At 42.9% G+C, this 14431-nt stretch overlaps 2 protein-coding genes across 2 annotated transcripts; one reads left to right on the top strand and one right to left on the bottom strand.

Moving 5' to 3' along the window:
• Window positions 1-1987: 1987 nt before the first annotated feature.
• LOC136426437 (uncharacterized) lies at window positions 1988-7877 on the top strand. Its single transcript, XM_066415102.1, has 7 exons — window positions 1988-2063; window positions 2361-2789; window positions 2987-3559; window positions 3874-4948; window positions 5444-5572; window positions 6239-6424; window positions 6546-7877. The coding sequence occupies exons 1-7, from the start codon at window positions 1988-1990 to the stop codon at window positions 7558-7560; spliced, it is 3483 nt and encodes a 1160-aa protein (XP_066271199.1). The 3' UTR covers window positions 7561-7877.
• Window positions 7878-9509: 1632 nt separating this feature from the next.
• LOC136427126 (COMM domain-containing protein 10-like) lies at window positions 9510-14051 on the bottom strand. The gene is made up of 8 exons (XM_066415861.1): window positions 13988-14051; window positions 13214-13304; window positions 12770-12880; window positions 11639-11710; window positions 11229-11312; window positions 10853-10960; window positions 10268-10327; window positions 9510-9843 (listed from the first exon to the last, which is right to left on the bottom strand). The coding sequence occupies exons 1-8, from the start codon at window positions 14014-14016 to the stop codon at window positions 9802-9804; spliced, it is 597 nt and encodes a 198-aa protein (XP_066271958.1). The 5' UTR covers window positions 14017-14051; the 3' UTR covers window positions 9510-9801.
• Between the last annotated feature and the right edge of the window lie 380 nt (window positions 14052-14431).

The raw sequence follows: 14431 nt of genomic DNA, 5'->3' as shown, positions 1-14431 counted from the left end.
GTATTCACGTAGTAATTTACATGAAATAAAACAATCAAGTTATATCTGGAACGGTGTGAAACCTCTGAGGGTCTGAAGTCAAGAGAGTCCCCAGCTCACCTGCTGCCAGGTCACTACCTGCATTGTTTACCTGTCTGCGGGCACCTTTACCTTTGTTCCAATTTAATGGATGGCGTGCCCGTCTGTACCGCGGCTGTGTAAGGGGAAAACCAAAACACTATAACTGGCCGTTTCAGCACTGATAGCCACAGAGTCTTAATCTGCAGTGCATAAAGATGTAGGAACCTTTACTTGTCAAAGCACTAATAGGGTCAACTTCCTTGTGTTTTGGGTTCGTCAATCGGAACATTCGAGTATTCAGAAACCCCCTGTCACAGCCTCCTACTGACAGGTGACAAACAACATTTTGATGCAGTGCGCATGTGAAGTGAAAGTAGAAGGTTAAGTTTGACAGAGGCATGGCGAGCTGCGGAACTTAAGAAATTGCGTCTTCGCGACGTGGTAAGTACGCAATTCTTTATGTTGTCAGTTCACGCTATCACCTTCTCACCAGCGCCTTTGTTTATTTGCTGCCGTCCGAGCATGGGCCCAGGCGTCCACCTGTCACAAATAGCCGCAGTGTCTCTATGTTGCTGGAATCAGTAGAAAATTGTTGGGAAAATAGACTCCCTAGGAATAGTAGAAATCCCTTGCTGGAAATAGCGTGATCTGTACGATTTCCAGCGACCTGGCGCCGCGTCGCGGTGGCGCAGGTTGGCCCAAAACCCAAGTAGAGGTCCTGGGCTCAAATCCGGGGTCCCCTGATTTTTCTTGTTGAAGTTATGCCCTCGGGAAAGGCACTTTACACGACTGTTGCCAGTTGGTCTGCTACTCGTCGGGTACGCCTGCCGAATGTTTTAAGATGTTTAAAACATTCGGAGTAGTTGGGAGAGGACGGGAGGTCTGGAATGGGTTGGGAACTGCTTGGGAGTAAGTCGGCAGTGGTCGTTGGGAGTCCAAACCACGCCATGACCACTGCTGACTGATCTGCATATCTCAGTTACGGGTCGTGATCGGTAACTGGCGTACATGTCAGTGTTGGCCGTTGCTGGCTAGCGTTTTAGAACACCGCTACCGTGTCTCAGTGGCCAAACAAGCCGGTGATGAACTAGGTTAACACGTTCAGACAAGGATCAAGCCATTTGTATCTAAAATTGTACGTAATTGTATACCTGGCCGGGGTTTGGGTTTCAACGTTGTGCCACCAGCACTGTTTACCTGCGAGCACCTTTGACCTTAAAGTATTGTTCTATCAGAACTCTGAATGGGTAACGCCGTGCCTCCAGCACTATTTACCTGCGGGTAACTTTTGTCTTGGCTGACATACCAGTTTGTGTACCTAAGACGTTTACCAGTCAACCATAATTAGCATTTTATGCATATGCGACCTGCACTATAAAATTAACAAATAACATACCTATCCTATAAAAACACGAACAACTTCGAACAATGTGAACTTTCCTGTGCAAACGTTGACGACGATATTACTTCAGGTATCGCGAATAAAAAACATTGTTACCCTCTGCTTACGGGTGCAAAGCTACCTGCCCCTTTAGAGCGCATGTGCAGTGAAAATGGACAAGTAATTATAACTTGCACTTCCACCCCTTTCAGAGGTGTGTCTTCGGAATATCTAAATGGTAAGTTTAAGGATCATCGTCGTATTCAATTCCAGCTGTTGTTGTCCTTGTCATCAGTATCCTTTGCCGATCTTGCTGTTGCCAGAGAAATGTTATTTTGTCCTGGCAATCCCCACAATGTACATTATCTATGTGGCCTTACCGTTAGAAAATAATAATTAAAGTCTCACTGTGGACTTTATAGTTAAGTGCTGGTAGTGCAAACTGTATCCTGCTGCAATTTATCGATCATTACTTTGTTTTTAATCTATTTTGTAGCGATTGTCATGCTGGGGGAGTGGCAACTATGGAAGGGCGAAGAGGCGACCATGTATGTTCTGATGGAGGCTCTGACTGATGTAGGATTGGTGGGGGTTGTGAACGAACTCAAGAGAAAGTTCCCTGGTATGAGATTTTTATGATACTTAATTAATCATTTTAAGGAGTACGAAAGGCATTTACCCACGAAAATTGTGACTAATCTAATCAGAGAAAAAACAGTCTACCTGTTACCACGCATCTTAAGTTTGACATGCTACAAGCTTCAGTAGGACTAGGACACAACCAAGGGAACTAAGTGATCATAACATTAGGTAATCATTGTTTGAACTAAATATGCAAGATAGACCAACGATTTTTTTTGGACTTGAAGCTGTGTACTTAACTTAACATTTCTTTCCACCCTTTTGTATTCACCTCCAGAACTGTGCTGTTCAGATGCAGTCCTTCCTGTGAAACTGCGCCTCGGCTTGGATCAGATAGTGGACATCGATGTCAGGAAACATGTCCAAGCACGGATCGTGGAACTGGAGCGCACACTGTTCACTGTGGACGTGTTCAGGGATCCTGAACTCTACAGGAGAACGCAGGAACTCTTTTTGGCACACCTGGCTATCTTGCTGCAAGTTACCGGTGGATGTGTCATCCTCCTCCTGACGTTCCTGCGCCAGACTGATGTGGACAGGTTCTACCACAACCACTACAGGGTGGGGGAGGGAACCCTGTCTCAACAACTCTCACACATCCTCATCTCAGACGAACTAAGGGACAAGGTCAAGGGCGCCCAGCTGATCGTGAGGCTCCAGGTGAAGCATGAAGACTATGTGCGAGTCCGGGACAGACTGGGGCAAGGTGAGAAATACAACTTACACTTACATTCATGTACTAGGTGTTTAGCAAATGCAGTCATTTTGTAGCAAAACTGTGTACATGTCAATGCATTGATAAGTTTTATCATGCTTAAAGAATGCAAGTGTTACACAAAACTAATAGCATCTTAACTGGTCTGCACTTTGTTAGCAGTTCACCTTTACCATATCTTTGTATAGGACTGGACCGTACCACTTCTGTGGACAACCTGCTGGCCCTGCCACCCCCCACTAGACATGTGGACCGGTCCAGCCTGAGAAGCCTAGACCTGGCCGTGGTCAGTAGGGAAGACCGGCGTACAGACGGGACTGATGACGTGTCAACACTGAACTTCACAGCCAGACAGGTGCAGGGAGTTGTGCGGACTACTAAGGAGAAATCACAAGTTCAGCTTCAGACGATGCAAGGGCAGCTACTGAGAGGCAGGCAGGGAGTAGACGCCATGCAGGTCAAGATGCTGACAGAGAAAAACGAGAAAGTTGAAAAAATCTTCCTAGAACAGAAGTCAGAAATGAACAAGAAAATCCAGCAGCTTCAGGAGACCAACAAGAACATGGAAGCTAAAATAGAGGAACTGCAGTCTGACAAACAACCAGTGGGGAGGGGAAGTCAGCGCAAAGGTCCGGGAAAGGAGAAGGACCCAGGGAAGGACCCAGGGAAGGACCCAGGGAAGGACCCAGGGAAGGACCCAGGGAAGGACCCAGGGAAACACCCAGGGAAGGACCCAGGGAAGGACCCAGGAAAGCAAACAGGTGTGTATCATTCGAAACTGTATGCAATTATCATAATCATTAGTAATTACAAGCTTCAAACTTCTTGTTGGACGTACTGCCTACAATAATGCCTAATTTTCAATGGATTAGAATCCCATATATGTTGACTCTGCAAACACTGATCGGTCCACACACGGTATCTTTACTCACTCTTCTCACAAATCTACACTGGAATCTCTGCAACCCTGAATTCCTTACAATTGAATCAGTTGTCATTTCGTGTAACCATTAAGTTAAACTCATCATGATAGTATGCTGAAAGATAACATCCAGCCTCCTTTCTCTTGTTTCAGGTCCCAGACTTGAAGCTGCCTCAAGTGGCAGACCTCTGCCTATAGCCGCCGGTATTCTGCAACGCAATCCAGTCTACCAGACAGAGCTTATCTCCAGTGATACGGTAGAAGCTGCCTCTGAATGCAGAAAGAGGAAATCCAGTGAGAGTAGCGAGGATGAATCTAAAGAGTTGGCCCAGCTGAACAAAGCTTTGATGCGAGCTGCCATCACGGACTATGGACGGCATCCCTACAGATACGGCATTGCTTCCATCAACTTCATGGGAGACACAAGAGGAACCGGCAATCTAACTTTGCGTAAACTCCTGCTCGGTCAACTTCAAGAACAGACACGCGTGTCGATCCTTTTTGTGCAAGAGTGTCCTTGGGCCGATCCAGTCAAACAGCTGCAGCTAGGGCAAGCGTTTTGCTACACAGGAATAATTAATGAAGCTGGAATAATCTGGGATAGCGATTTGTTTGAACTGAAACGGTTAGACTCGTTCAGGCTGATTGGAGACAAGTACCCAAACCTAATTCAACATCGCGGACGGTTATGCATATCTGAAATGTTAGTCAAAGATCAACCTACTAAACATACAGCAAGTAGCGGCATCGCAATGGAGAAGGAGCCAAATGTGTCAGACTTCATCGCCATCTCCTGGCACGGACCGCACAAGTGTAGTGATGCAGAAAAGCAGTTGGTATTTCGAGACCTTCTCACCTTTCTCAAAACAGTAACAGAAACCAGGGACGGCCAGAAAGCATGCGTCATGGGTGGAGGTTTCAACTTCAGTCTTGACAAGGCATGCGACAACATCGACAGTTACCCTGGACTGGCAATCCCTGCTTCATACGGATCGGAAACAATTGACTACTTCATATTCACCTCTGATTTGATCAATATCCTACATGCTCAGCAACTGTCCTTAGATTATGATGTTGGAAGTGTGTACACAACACAGGACAGAGACAGGGCCAGAGCAGAGACGTGTACAACTGCACCTAGCCAGGTCATTGATCACAGCCCAGTCTTCGCTGTGATCGATCTCGGCAGTCCCAATCCATTCTCCTCACCATCCAAGATCAGGACCAGGTACATTGTGCTAAGTGAAAAGAAGACTCCTTTGATATCAGCAAAAGAGGTCCATGACCCCATGTCTTTGCCAACAAATATTATCTTAACTATTTAGAAGATCAGTGTCATTTGCATAGTATATGCCTTGTGATACTTACTTTTTCATATTTTCAAATGTCATAAATATGAAGTCTCCATCATTTACCAATGAGACGGTGTAGCTAGCCGTTGTTGTTTGATTATTACAATAATCTTGTTAGCATAGTCTGTATCATCTCCTCCAAAAATACTTGCGTTGCAAATTTATATCCTTATTTCTGATCAGAAAGCTATTGCCGCATATTTGGCAGGTGAACCACTATCTACATGTATTTGACTCTGGTTAAGCTTTATGGTGCAGTTTCCTTTTGTTAATTATTTTCCAAAGAGAAAGACGATAACAATGTCATGATATTGTAACAAATGTCCTATTACCTATTGATAAATGACGGATTTTCATTACTTTTTCCCAAGGAAAATGGAGGATACAGTGCCACGTTGTGATGCTCTTGATTGCTCTACCGATGATGCCGTACCGGGGGATGATGCCGTACCGGGGGATGATGCCGTACCGGGATCATCAAGGGTGGAAAGTCAAGCAAGGTAAGTTTACAACAGTACTATGTATTAGTAAGTTCTGCTTGCATCGTACATGTACTTATCTGATGTAAGGCAGGGAGAACCGAATAGAAGCGACATAGGTCAACTGATGCTGTGATTACGTATTCATTGTATATACATCGTAAAATATGATTTTTATGATCTGTTATCATGTAGCCATATGACGTCGACCAATCATATCGGTTATGACGCCGTAACGTCATAGAATTGCCACAAGTGGTGAATATTAAATCTTAAGTGGTCAACTATAACAATAAATGACCCGTTCGCCTGTTCCATTATATAGAGGGAGGGGACTCTTTATCTTAACATCGGTAGCACTATTCCTTGTTCAAACAATTTTGATTGTCTTAAGATAAACTAAATCTTCAATACATAAATGGCAAAATATAATAAAACATTTCAATACAAGTCAAATTTACAAGACAAAAAGAACGCAATATACTTGAAACCCCCACAGTAAAGTGGAACCGCCCATAGCCCATATATGGCTAAATCATGTTGACCAGACGGAAATTTACACTTGACATTGAGCAATCAGAGGGACACCCATTAGTATCTGTCTGTTGTAATGGTGTTAGAGGCTGTGATGGCAGATTTCGTTTCATTAAGCCTCAGTGGCTTTTCTTTTCTATCCTTCTATTGCAGGCAGGCTACAAATGCGATCTGTGGTCTGTCCCGAAGGGTGACATTAGCGGTGCTGCTGAGGCTAAACGTGGAGGAGCTCCGTCTCGAGCTGGGCAGGAGAGGCATTGCCGTGGAGTCCAACCATCGAGATGACATGAGCAACCAACTCTGGGATGAGATAGATGGGAACGCAAAGAACAAAGAAGGGTAAGGAAAGGGCTAATGTAGGAACTTTTAGTACGATAAACATGTTATGTGATGTCTTATTGGTTTCGGAATACATAAGACCTGCTAGAATGATCATGATTATACTTATGCTTCATTTCAGGCAGGGTACAGTGATGGAGTCTGATCTGTCTCGAGAGGTGTCCTTAGCAGTGCTGCCCAGGCTACACGAGGACGAACTACGCCGGGAGCTGCGCAGAAGGAACATAGTTCCAGAGGGCAGCCAGGCTGGTCTGATGAAACGGCTCTGTGATGAGATGGGAAAGGAGTACTATGGCCAGCAAGTAAGTTCGGCGAGTTTAGGTTCCAACACAAGGAATCCACGAATGCAGGAATTCGAAGCACCTGCGGGGCAAGAGGAAAGAAACGAAGCTGCACCGATGCAAGAGGCTCCTTCTAAAGCAATCAGAACAACGGATGCGGAGCCAACGCGGCTAGCACCCACTGGAGCAGAAGGGATAGGCGATGGTGGAGTAAAAGAAACCCTCGGCGAAGGACAGATGCACAAAGCACTCAGCAGAGCAGTGGACACGGAGGACAGTGTAATGTTTGTCAAGGAGTTCATGTCTGGTACAGACATAAATGTTGGCGCAGGACCGAGTGCGGGTGGCAGTTTGAATACAAGCTTCGGAGCAGATTTGAAGCGGAAAGATGAGAGCAGCCCCAGACTGGAAATACCCAGCAAGAGAAGCAGGTGGCACGAAACAACAAAAGCAGACAGTACAAGCAAGGTGGTTACAACAGAACGCCCATGGGTTGAAGAGCGGGTAACTGTAGAGGAAGAGCCATCCCTGAGTTTTGGAATGACGTCCAAGTCAGGAGAATCACCTGAAACTGGTGCTGGTCCAAGGTCAAGCGCTAAGACAGGAATGTATGATGTTGGGAGACAAATTAGCTACAGTCCCCGGCCAAGTCCCCAAATTGGTGTCACCGGCTGGCCCTGTCCACATACAGGATGCGACTTCAATGGGCGCTCTCAGCGTATTCTGGATGAACACTACAGGGGAGTACACCTCCGTGAGAAACAGTACCAATGTAAGATGTGTGATTGGAGGGGAGCTTATAAGTCAAACTTAAAAACGCACATGAAGAAAAAACACCCAAAGTCTGCTGATTGAATTTGTGTTCACCAACTTTTATGAAAGCCTGAAACAATTGAGTTGTGAGGACTGCAGCTACAAAAGGACTGACAGGCTAGACACATGAAGTATCTATGAATATACATGAAATGTATCATTGTAGTTACAGAGTTTTCATGTGATGAATGTATTTTTATGGGCAGACAAATCTGTATTTTTATAAAACGACACCCAGGGGCAAAAGCCTAAATCTGAAGTTAACTTATAACCTAGAATGGGTGAGACGGACAAAAAAAATGTAGAGCATGGCTGAATTTTAGCTAGAACTGACACTAGCAGAAATACTAAGTTAAAACTGCATATAGCTGAAGGACATTTGATTTTTTTTCATTTCTATGTTACTTGTGGATTGGGATCATTCGTATGAACATCTCAGCACTCCTTGTACAACATTATGTTTCTGGAATGCATGTTTCATTTGTGACAATGCCATAAGTTGATATAAATTGAATTGTGTATATCAACGTATTTTTCTGACCATTCCAATTCTTTTAGTATTCTGTGCAAACATATTGCAAATTTTAGCTGCTGTTGTTGTATGTACCTCAACATCTATTGATGACATATCGTCATCAATGAATTGTTTTTATGGAACATGAATAAATCTATTTATGTACTATATATATGTACTGTAAAACTGTTTTCTTTGTAATGGCTTTGATTAGGGGATTCATTAAATGTGGTATTTGAAAAAATGGGCTTGCAAATGAGAGGAATATGTGTGACTAACAAATAATGTAACATGTGCATACGCTCATAATCTCAAAGTTGAGCCATGTCTTCGTCCTCGAATTCCAAAGCAAAACTCTTTGAAGGTTTTCATATATAACGTTGCTGTTCCTTGTTCTGGATTCTTTCACTCCCCTTATGAAATAATCCTACCTTATTCGGCAAGGCATTTCTTGTATAAATCCCTCCTTACTTTGGCAGTGTCACTAACAACACGCTGTGGCTGAAGCACGTTTTATTAAACATCGCCATCGTCCACCTCAGCCCATAAGAGTTCTACACGCGAAATTTTGTTTCCTGCATATAACGTTATTGGTAATCTTGTGTCGAACTGTGCTTGATTGACTGGGTCAGTACGTTTCAAGTAGTAAGCTGAAGTTCAAAAGCTATCCAAAGCTGTTTTAACCATCAGCACAGCGTCTAATTTAGACCGCAAAACGTGAGGACCGCGAGTCAAACAGCACAAAAGCTGTCTGAAATGCAATCAGCACCAAGGACAGGTTTTATCCCTGATGTACATAATTTTGAATTTCGAAGAGCAATCAAAAAGATAAGAATCTGTAGCCATAAATTGACATTTGAATGTAGAAATCGGAAGATATAAAATTCCCAGTGACCAGAGGTTCTGTCCATTATGTCCAAATGAGATCATGTGCATGAAATCCAAAGCTCACCAGTGTCATAATTTGTGTACAGGGGGTGTTTCCAAACATTTGAAACACTTTCATGAATCATTTGCTATCGAAAATGCTATATCAACTCAGCATTTGGAACTACCGTTAGTAACATGCATTTGTATGGTCTGCCAACATTCACTAGAATTCTTTTTTTCATTAAAAAAAAAGTGGCGAGAACGGTTAACTAAAATGAGATACAACTGACACTAAGTGATAATATTTGGATGATTGGGCATGGAATGCAGTCAAAGGGCGGGCTGCCATCTTGGACTGATGGAACGGGTGTAAATGTTGTTGCCAAAAGTTCTCTGGTGAAGTTTCCATTCATCAAAGTTTGCCAACACCATTATTTGGCTCAGTAGTAGGGACTATATGAACCGAATGAATGTAGTCAGGTGTTTCCAATATTCAGAATTTGGTTGGTGAACTGCTGCACTTCGCGAAGTAAGCTCAAACGCTACCTACCTTTTTTTTCCATAAAGCGACAAGTAAGTCACACACAAAACATACTTCAGAGTCATGTAAGTTTCAAGATTTCTTCTTACGTTGATGGCAACAGAAGGAGAGGAACCCATCACATCACAAGTCATGTTACAGACCTCCATAACATCGTGGAGGTGCTACACATTAATGTGTCTGCATTTCAACACAATAGCTGACATCATACGGAGTCTCATATCAACATTTAATTGTTATTTTGTTATTGATGATATCATAGTGAACACTAACATTTGTACGGACTATGGAAGTCACATGTAGTAATTTACATAAAATAAAACAAGTTGTATCTGTAATGGCGTAAAACCTCTGAGGATCAGGAGCCGAGAGAGTCCAGCTGTTCTTGTATCGTCTCCAACTGTGGAAAACAGAAACAAAATGACAAATACAGTAACCGTTAAAAATGTGAACACTCAAGGGACTAAGAAATGGTCATAGCAGACTGGCAGCCACTATAGACAGGATTCTTAATGCTTGAGTCGATTGGAAAATAAAACAAACAACAAAAAGAAGGCAAAATGGCCTGGAGGTATTGATGCAGTGGTGGTCACTTGCCCCAAGGATGATAACAGCCACTGAAACATTGGCTGTTGTAACTCTTTGGTTGTCAATAAACTTATACATGTTTGTCTCAGACAAAAAATAGCACATTGTAACTTTGCTTAAGATGACAGATTTTAAATGGAGTTTGACATAGTAAGACAAAAGAGCTCACTCAGCAAGGAACACAATTGAGAGAGGAATAAAAGAAATGCAGCAAACACAAGGCTACATGTACCCACCTGACTGTAGAAATCATACAACTCATCATGGGTGAACTCCATCCGCACCTTTTCTCTTGTCTGCAGAGAGACAAAGTTTCATGTTTATGTCTACATGTGAACACCATGTATCAGACCTGTCACCTCAACTCACAGGTTCCAGTCTTATATAATCCCATATGCATTGGACCACCACAGATCTGGCATCCAGGTTTCTATAGTCTACTCTAGCAGCCTTAGTCTTAGAGAGCTGACTCCACTTACATGTACCTAAACCATGGATGATGTGTGAAACAATAACTTGTGATTTAGATATCAAATGTTGGTGAAACGTTGAAATATTCCTTGTGATGTCAGCTTCAAATGGGGTGTACAATGCTAGGCATACTAGAATTACATTACACATACAAGTACAAGCATGATATAACCTCCTTGGTGTAACCTAGCCTTGTATCCAAACCTTTTGCCAAGCCTCTGTCATCCTCTCCACAGAGAGGACAAAATTTACCATTTGTGGAGAGGACGAAAGGCTCTACAGCTATAATAGGTTTGAAAACAAAGCTACATTAACCAGCCGTTCACAAGGAAAGTGGACGTCCAACTCACGTCATCGTCATGTCTGACTCCGAGCTCAAACATGGCGTTGGGCAGCTTCATCTTCGTCTGCGAGGCCTGCGCCATCTGTAGGTTCAGTCTCCAGTTCACCGACTCTAACTGTGGAGGAAACAGGTTTGTGCTTTAGTTCTGTATGACTTGTTCATCTTCATATTTTTCTTTGCAAAAACCTTTATCTAGCTGGACCTACTTTTAGCTACTAAGAATGGAAAAAAGTCTGTCTACTTGCTTGAGTCTGACAGTTACTAACTTTGTCTGGCAGGTGACAATTTGGTTCATCATTTCACTTTGAAATGGACAGCTATTGTAGTTACACCACCACACATTACATACACATGATCAGAGGTAAACCTGCCCCTTGTCTCACCTGGTCCGGTGCCAGGGTTCTCTTCCTCAGCTTCAGGATCACCTCCTTACCGCCGGCAGCCCACGCCTTCACAAACACCGAGATCTGTGTAGGGACAGAAATGTTATTGTACATACAACTGGAGAATATCATCATAACCAAATATTCTCACTGTAACCTGCTAATGTATGTTTAATGAACAATGCATGTTTATCAAAACAGTATCCCAGCATAAATGAATAAACAAAGCTTCAAGTCAAAGACAATGTTGAGAGAAAAGCCACTTTTGCTGACTGCAACTTTTTAGTCGTTAGACTCGTTGACTCAAAGAATTTTCATGAGGACTCTAACAGAAGGTCTTATTACCATGACGATGCTGTTTCCATGGCAACCCTGTTAGCATGACAATGTTGTTTCCATGGCAACCTTACCTTATCTTCCTCCAGCTGGATATTCTTCAGTTGTTCCTCTAACACAGCTGGTTTGGCACTGTGGTAGGCAGCCTAGTAAGGACACAAGTCAATAACTTAGTACTCATTGATAGCCTAGCACTAACACATCACACTGGCACAGCAGTAGACAGCCTGGACAGGGACACTTTTTACAGGGGAAATACTGATAATCAAGGGTTAATGACCCGCCCCGAGGTGTATATGGTGTCATAACGCCTGGCCAGGTGCTATAACCACCGAATAAAACCACCGAGTGAGCGAAAATACACCAAGGAAGAGGCGGGTCATTAACGTTATTATCATATAGCTTATCCAAACTGACGCATATAAAAGTAGACAATTTCTGTTTGACGCATAGATCCCTTATACTATCAAGAATTCATTTCAGAATTCACATTTGTCCTTTTTTAACAGAAGATGATGAAGAATATGTACAACTGTTGCCTGATTTATTCATTTCAACCACACAGGATAGGAGGGTCGGTTTCAGGTCAGTCAGAAAATGTTATCATTGAAGAATCTCCCTGCAACATGACCCCAGGTAACCTGAATAGAACACAGGTTCTTTGGCCAGCAGGAAATGGAACGCGCGGAACAAATGGAACACGCGGAACATTTTTGGGAATTTTAAATTTGTTTTCCCTTTTTCATGTATTCTAAGGAAATTTGTAGGAATTCTAAGACAATAAACATTTTTTAAACAAGGTTAAGAAAAAGATTCATCAAATAGATACCCCCTCTACAAAATGCAACGGTTATAAAGATTTTTTAAACAAGGTTAAGAAAAAGATTCATCGAAAAGATACCCCCTCTACAAAATGGAACGGTTGTGTTCTGACATGACGTCATAAGTGGTGTGTTATGGCGTGATAACAGACCACTTATTGTGGGCAATGGAGGCTTCTGATTGGTCGACGCCATCTACCTATGTGATAATCAATAATAATTCACATCTTGCATCAATCATCAATAACACTTTATGTTTGCTTATTTCTTCTTGTGAAAGGCAGAGATGCTTGGAGACACAGAGCAGATTGAGTATTGTCATAAGCATTGCTGCAAGTCTGAGGGCATGCTCTTTGATTATTTGTTGTTTGTTTGTTTGTTTACCTGTTCCAAGACGAAGGCTGTTGTCTCCAGCACCAGCTGTAGGTCGCCCCCCTGCAGACCCAGGGCCTGCTGCAGCATCTCTTCTTCCTCCTCAGAAAAGGACCGATCATCCTGGGAACAAGTCAGCACAAATTTAAATACTGCTCATCCTGGGAACAAGTCAGCACAAATTTAAACACTGCTCATCCTGGGAACAAGTCAGCACAAATTTAAACACTGCTCATCCTGGGAACAAGTCAGCACAAATTTAAACACTGCTCATCCTGGGAACAAGTCAGCAGAAATCTAAATGCTGTGCATGCTATGATGATGAGAAGGGGAATATTCAAACTTTGTGGGATGAGTATGTAAGGGACGTAGACTTTGGTAATTTCTATTAATACTGTATGGTATTGATTAATACTAATGTTTACTTTACTACAGACTAGAAACAGCCATGCTCACCCTGAGATGCAGCTTCTGTAGGATCCTCTGCAGGAGTCTGGGGAACTTGGCTACATCCAGCTGGTTTATCAGACTCACTGCCTTCTTTATACTGAGGGGTGGAACAGAAGGAACTATGACTACATGAACTGTGTTACTTGTGTGAGATTGATGTTACTAGTTGTTTCAAATACCTTCTATAGACTGTCTTTGGTTGTACAAGTTATACAGGCTTTTGATTTGACATCATCTTTGCCAATGTTGGATTACAACGTGCATCTGTAAAGCCAATGAGTTGAAGTTCCCTGTATAGTCAAACCTGCGCTAATACTAGTAATACTTATAGTGACCGTCTGTGCATAAGCCTGACCTATTAAACCAGCCCCCTTTTTGGTGGTCCCTTACTACACTTACAGTTACTTAATTTTACCCCCTATTTTTCTCCAACCAGTACTCTAAGAATCTTGTCTTTAATGACATGTATATTATAACCTTTTAAGCGGTCACAATGGACGGGTTTCACTGAGTGAGAGCAAATACTTTCTATTCTTAATTAAAATTTATAAAACCTCCAAGCTGACAGAGAGCTTGCTTCCGGTTTCCTGGGCAAAGTGCGCCTGAAAAGGCTGTGTGTGAACTACCACCTCTGTTTCGGAGCCGTTGTACCAATTTCTGGACCTCTAATAGCATAAATATTGTTTCTAAGCAATCCCTGGTACTCATACTGCGATCCAAACACAAAACAACATCAAAAGGACTCATTCTAAGACAGAAAAGAGGAAAAGTTGGCCTTACTTCGCTGTAGCTGTGAACATCAGCGCCATCTTGTCGACCTTTGACCTTGTCCCGCCAAACTTTTGTTTACTAGTACCACCTGAAGTTGTTTACTTAGTAAACAGCGCACACCTGGACGGACGGCACAGTAAAGATTGATTCCGATCAAGTGTTTGAGAAAACTGGGTTCGTAAATTTGCCGGAGTTGGGGAAAAGTTGTTTCTGCCACGTTGAAATTATTTGATCTTCTTGCCCCTCCCCTTTTCAATTGATGTCTCGTTCGCAGGCTTAATGTAACGGTAATCTCCAAGCAGATCCACGCCGGGCGCGAAAATCGTAGTATGCTACACGCCGGGCGCGAAAATCGTAGTATGCTAGCCAGAGAGGGTCCAGTCATCCAGAGAAGGTTCATAGCTATGAACCTTCTCTGGATGACTGGACCCTCTCTGGCTAGCATACTACGAT

The sequence above is a fragment of the Branchiostoma lanceolatum genome, chromosome 2 (genome assembly GCF_035083965.1).
Source record: "Branchiostoma lanceolatum isolate klBraLanc5 chromosome 2, klBraLanc5.hap2, whole genome shotgun sequence".
In the NCBI taxonomy this organism is placed as follows: domain Eukaryota; kingdom Metazoa; phylum Chordata; class Leptocardii; order Amphioxiformes; family Branchiostomatidae; genus Branchiostoma; species Branchiostoma lanceolatum.
This window is presented reverse-complemented; position numbering and strand designations above follow the sequence as displayed.

Bases quoted from the DNA above. Each gene is read 5' to 3' on its own strand.
- LOC136426437 (XM_066415102.1), top strand. From the start codon at position 1,988: ATGTATGTTCTGATGGAGGCTCTGACTGATGTAGGATTGGTGGGGGTT. The intron at 4,949-5,443 runs GTACATTGTGCT...CTTTTTCCCAAG, and splicing joins CCATCCAAGATCAGGACCAG to GAAAATGGAGGATACAGTGC. The intron at 6,425-6,545 runs GTAAGGAAAGGG...GCTTCATTTCAG, and splicing joins AACGCAAAGAACAAAGAAGG to GCAGGGTACAGTGATGGAGT.
- LOC136427126 (XM_066415861.1), bottom strand. From the start codon at position 14,016: ATGGCGCTGATGTTCACAGCTACAGCGAA. The intron at 11,313-11,638 runs GTAAGGTTGCCA...GTCCCTACACAG, and splicing joins TCCAGCTGGAGGAAGATAAG to ATCTCGGTGTTTGTGAAGGC. The intron at 10,961-11,228 runs GTGAGACAAGGG...TTTCCTCCACAG, and splicing joins GAACCCTGGCACCGGACCAG to TTAGAGTCGGTGAACTGGAG.